Source organism: Nuphar pumila, chromosome 2 (genome assembly GCF_984573655.1).
Source record: "Nuphar pumila chromosome 2, dmNupPumi1.hap1.1, whole genome shotgun sequence".
NCBI lineage: Eukaryota > Viridiplantae > Streptophyta > Magnoliopsida > Nymphaeales > Nymphaeaceae > Nuphar > Nuphar pumila.
In genome coordinates this window covers 64,169,087-64,174,191 of record NC_143250.1, presented here as the reverse complement: position 1 = coordinate 64,174,191, position 5,105 = coordinate 64,169,087, and the positions used below count along the sequence as shown (strand labels likewise).

The 5,105-nt window shown below is 40.7% G+C and overlaps 1 protein-coding gene across 1 annotated transcript; it reads left to right on the top strand.

Moving 5' to 3' along the window:
- Positions 1-1,853: 1,853 nt before the first annotated feature.
- Positions 1,854-3,703, top strand: LOC149845589 (chalcone synthase). The gene is made up of 2 exons (XM_089995850.1): positions 1,854-2,107; positions 2,421-3,703. Exons 1-2 carry the CDS (start codon positions 1,930-1,932, stop codon positions 3,416-3,418), a joined length of 1,176 nt encoding a protein of 391 aa, XP_089851976.1. The 5' UTR covers positions 1,854-1,929; the 3' UTR covers positions 3,419-3,703.
- The last annotated feature ends 1,402 nt before the right edge of the window (positions 3,704-5,105 follow it).

Sequence of the window (5,105 nt, the reverse complement as noted above, 5' to 3'; positions counted from 1 at the left end):
GTCATGGGCGGTGCGTGACCATACGCCCTGCCTACTACAAACTTCTACCGTGGACTCAAAGCCACCACGCATATCCAAAGGTATTGTCAGGCCCAATCAAGGCCGTCGGCTAGCTACGTGGCAGCACTCTGACCACATCCAGAATCAAAGGAATGAAGTATGGAGCCAGCTTGAAGGAGGTTGCTAGACACATATCCACATAAGCACTACCAAAAGGATCGGGATCCATAACCAAAGATGCACTGGATTTTTCGAGACGGGGCAGGGGTGGAGACCCGGTCCTAGATACTCAGAAATTTTTTATTTTTCATACTAAAATAATCGTGATTTTTTTTTTTTTGTAGAAAGCCACATAATTTATCAGCTATTTTCATCTGAGGTCATTTTTAGGTGCTGCATACTTAGCATGCAGTTCTGCTTCTGATTACCATCTATCTAAACATTTCTGCAGATGAACACCACACTCATCTCGAGATATGCCAAGATGGGTGACTGTCAAGCAGGTCGCTGCATATGGTGTGAACCTTTTACATAAAACACCAACTATTTTCCTATTGCACTTAACCGACTTCTTTTCTTAATATATTTCAAATACCCACGTTTCTTTTTTTAGTGGAGAGCAAGAAAAATCATCTTTTTGTGCTTTTAATTTTTTTATTTTTAACAAAAGTAACTCATTTTACTCTTTTAGATTGAAGAAATATATATGAAGGGCTCTTGACAAAGCAATGACTGCACCAGATGATTTTTGGAGAGAGGAACAGGACAGTGATTTATAAAACTCTCGTGATAATATTGCGAGAAATTATTACCTGAAAGTTAAAAATGGCAGTTTCTTGCGATATTTTCAAAATATCATGGTTTTTTTTTTATCAAAACATAAATATTGTGATTTAAATGCAATATTTATGCATTTAACAGCTATTTATGGTGAAAAATCCATGTGGTTTTTATTTTTAAATAATTTTTATTTATATTTTCTTATAAAAAAATATTTTTTATTTTAATTTATTTTTTATTGCCAAAATTTTACCAAAAAACTAAAGATTTTCAAAAGGATTTCAAATTCTCCCTAGTTTTTGAGTGCCAATATTTTACCGTTTTAACTTTTGTCACTATGGATAGAGGACACCATTTTTAATTTTAATATATAAAAATGCATTTTCCTGAAATAGTATAAAAAATAAAATAATGCCCATTCGTGTTTTGTTGTGCCGTAGTATATCCTATTTTGTCATGTCCTTATGACGTAAGGAGCAAATATTTTTTTGGATAATTCAAGAGAAAAATTCCATTGGCTGGCTTTAAGTTGGTAAAACCCTTGAGGTCCCCTGCGCTAATACTTGGTACTATTGAAGGCACGGAACTATTGATTATAAATCACCTCCTTTTCATATTTTTTTGGATTTTTCCTTCATATTAGAACTTATGAATATAATCTAAAGGTTTATTTAGTAGAAATTTAGTTTTGAATCATGAGCACTAAAATCTTACAATTCAAAATATCATTTGTTTTTTAATATCAAAATAACACGATTCAAGGTTTGTTCCTTAGCAAGCAAACCATTATTAACACAATTACGTGGTCAGATTAAGTTAAAAAAACCTTGAACCTATGATTTTCAGCTCAATAGTTCCGTGCCCTTGATAGCACCAAATATTAACCCTTTTTTAAAATTGTAATTCATTGAAAAAATTAAGTGTTACTGGTGTTGGTTCAGCTAACTCACTTGTCACGTGGGGGCTTTCATCTCATTAAGTTGGGTGAGACTTCAGAGCGCGTGAATTGTGCCAACTACCCCATCCTAATTCTGCCCTCTATAAGTAACCAGGACTCCCTTCTACTTCAGTGTTGAGGCAGCAGCTCTACCACCACCTACCCCTCCCAACTCTTCCATCCTCACACGTGTGAGCCTTTACAACCGCAAGATGGTGAGCATCGATGAGATCCGGAGGGCACAGAGGGCCGACGGTCCAGCCACAGTGCTAGCAATCGGAACGGCTACTCCGCCGAATGCAGTCGATCAGAGCACTTACCCAGACTACTACTTCCGGATCACCAACAGCGAGCACAAGCTCGAGCTCAAGGAGAAGTTCAAGAGAATGTGTAAGTTTTAGTTGTTCTCCTAATAGCTTAATCAATTTTGCATGTCAATGGACTCCTGACTGACTTATGCAAAGGAGTGTGGTTGGTTCTACAAATTCCTACCTCTACCTCTATATGTATCTCTCTCGAGTGAGTGATCACTTTGTCAAAACTCGCTGGCAGCGCTGACCGATACAACCGGCTACTCTAGCTTGAATGCATTTCACTGCGGGTGGCAATCACATCCTTCCATTTGAATGCTTAATTAAGCCAATACATCTAAGCCTTTTGCGCAATTTTTTTAATAATATGTTTTGCATGTGTATGGGTGTAGGTGACAAATCTATGATAAAGAAGAGGTACATGTACTTGACAGAAGAGATACTCAAGGACAATCCCAGCATTTGTGCCTACATGGCTCCCTCACTAGACGCACGCCAGGACATTGTGGTTGTAGAGGTGCCTCGCCTGGGCAAGGAGGCTGCAGCCAAGGCCATCAAGGAATGGGGTCAACCCAAGTCCAAGATCACCCACCTCATCTTTTGCACCACTAGTGGTGTGGACATGCCCGGCGCCGACTACCAAGTGACCAAGCTCCTAGGCCTACGCCCATCGGTCAAACGCGTCATGATGTACCAACAAGGTTGTTTTGCTGGCGGCACGGTCCTGCGTGTAGCCAAGGACCTTGCTGAGAACAACAGGGGTGCCAGGGTGCTTGTCATATGCTCTGAAATCACCGCGGTCACGTTCCGCGGACCGAGCGACACACACCTAGACAGCCTAGTTGGTCAAGCACTTTTTGGTGATGGTGCAGCCGCCATCATTGTTGGTGCCGACCCAGTCTCCAACATCGAAAAACCCATTTTCGAGCTGGTTTGGACTGCACAGACCATTTTGCCCGATAGTGATGGGGCCATAGATGGACACCTACGCGAAGAGGGCTTGACTTTCCACCTACTAAAGGACGTGCCTGGTCTCATCTCCAAGAACATCGAGAAGAGCTTGGTCGAGGCATTTGACCCGCTTGGTATCTCGGACTGGAACTCGATATTTTGGATTGCGCATCCCGGTGGACCCGCGATCCTGGACCAAGTTGAAGAGAAGCTCCAGTTGAAGGCAGAGAAAATGCGTGCTACCAGGCATGTGCTAAGCGAGTACGGCAACATGTCAAGTGCATGTGTGCTCTTCATAATGGATGAGATGAGGAGGAAGTCAAAGGAGGAGGGCTTGGCCACGCCCGGGGAAGGGCTCGAGTGGGGTGTGCTCTTTGGGTTCGGACCTGGGCTCACTGTCGAGACGGTGTTGCTACACAGCGTGCCTATGAGTGCCTAGTCAAAACTTTCTATAATAATCCCTTTGTTCCGGACCGCCATGTTTTCACCTTTTTGTTTGTTTGTGATTACGGGAAGCTCGTGGGGGCCTTAGCTTCTAAGCCCGTGACACCCTTAAACCTCCACTTAAAGATTGTGACTTGTGTTTGCTTTTATTAGATCTCGTTTCCCTAAACTAGTTAAGATATGAATGTATATCATGGTTTGTTTTTAGAGTGAGATGAAGGCAAATATCATCAAAGTTTATCTTTCATTGAATAATAATGTGTCCAATATTTGTGGTCCATATCCATATTGTTTTTATTACTTATATTATATATGCACTAAAATATCATTTGTAAAATATAAAAACTAATATGGAACACAAAAATCGGCAGAGTATTCAAAGGTGTGATCTTGTCATTCGGCGAGTAACCATACACATGCATTGTGCATGGTGAAGAGTCTTGGCATTGATCCCTAAATGTGGGTTGAAGAACAAAAATTATGTCTGTTTTAAATCAGTGCACAGCAGGAAATTAATGGATCGGGTTCGGTTGGGTTATTCATCCAAATTGTTATCTTAGTCATTTACGTCTTAAAATGAGGTCCATATGTGTGTTCAAATGGGATTCAATTTTGTTTGATTGGATTTCTTTTGGCTTTGGATCATCCAATTTTGAATTCAACCTTACTCCATAGGATCTAATTTAAATTTGGATCTACCACTTAGATTTTTACCAAGTCCTATTAAGTGGTATTATACAAAAGAAATCAATTATAGACATATTAATACACTTGTATCATAGACAAACTTGGGATTTGGTAAGATTCTTTCAAGATCATGAGGATTTTTTTTCCAAGATCGGAAGGGCAGTTGCATAAAATATGCCAAAGTGCCCCTTGTTTGATTCCCATAGGAGGGGAAAAAGTTTCGTGGGCTGTCTTTCACATGAAATGCCTTCATCATAGAAGGGAGGTATGAATGGATTTACCCATGAAGGTACCTTGTCTGGCAGGGGCAGTTAGTGCATGTCAACTTATGTTGGAACGTTGGAAGTTCGAATCTCAATGATATATGGTTGTATAACTAGTAGGGGTCCTCCTAACTCTAGCTTTTTCTATCGCAAAAAAAGATGACCACGCAAATTTGATGATAGTTTATCCCCCCTAACATTCCACACACATATTCTCATTTATTTATCGCCTACTGCGCCGGGTTGACCATCCATCTCAGCATTTCTCGAGATGGACAATGCATCCATCTTGAGGAATGACAATTAGATGAACGATTGTCAGGCAGGTTTGTTGCATGCCCACCATGCAGCGGTGCTGCATATAATGCGAAGTTAAAATTTGTGTAGTATTTTTTTTTTTTGAAAGGCAAGCTGGGGTTAGGCAGACTCCTACCAGTTATACAATTATACCATTGGGTTTTGAACCTGAAACTTTCCAACACAAGGTTACGAGCACTACCCGCTCCAACCAAACAAGCGGAGCCCCGTTGGTACCATCTGGCAGCTTTCGTTCAAACAATAATCAGCATTTGTCCAAAATGAGTGGTGGAATATCCGCTAGGGATGCAAATGGATCGAACCCGAAACAGCTAAATACGTAGGAAAGTCAGATCCCAACAGTAAAAAGTGTTGCAAAACCTTAATTATGGATCTGACCCGATTGCGTCCCTAATATCCACCAGCTTGTAGCTT

Excerpts from the sequence above, each read along its gene's own strand:
- LOC149845589 (XM_089995850.1), top strand. The coding sequence starts at position 1,930 with ATGGTGAGCATCGATGAGATCCGGAGGGCACAGAGGGCCGACGGTCCA. Across the intron at positions 2,108-2,420 it reads GGAGAAGTTCAAGAGAATGT|GTGACAAATCTATGATAAAG; the intron begins GTAAGTTTTAGT and ends GTATGGGTGTAG.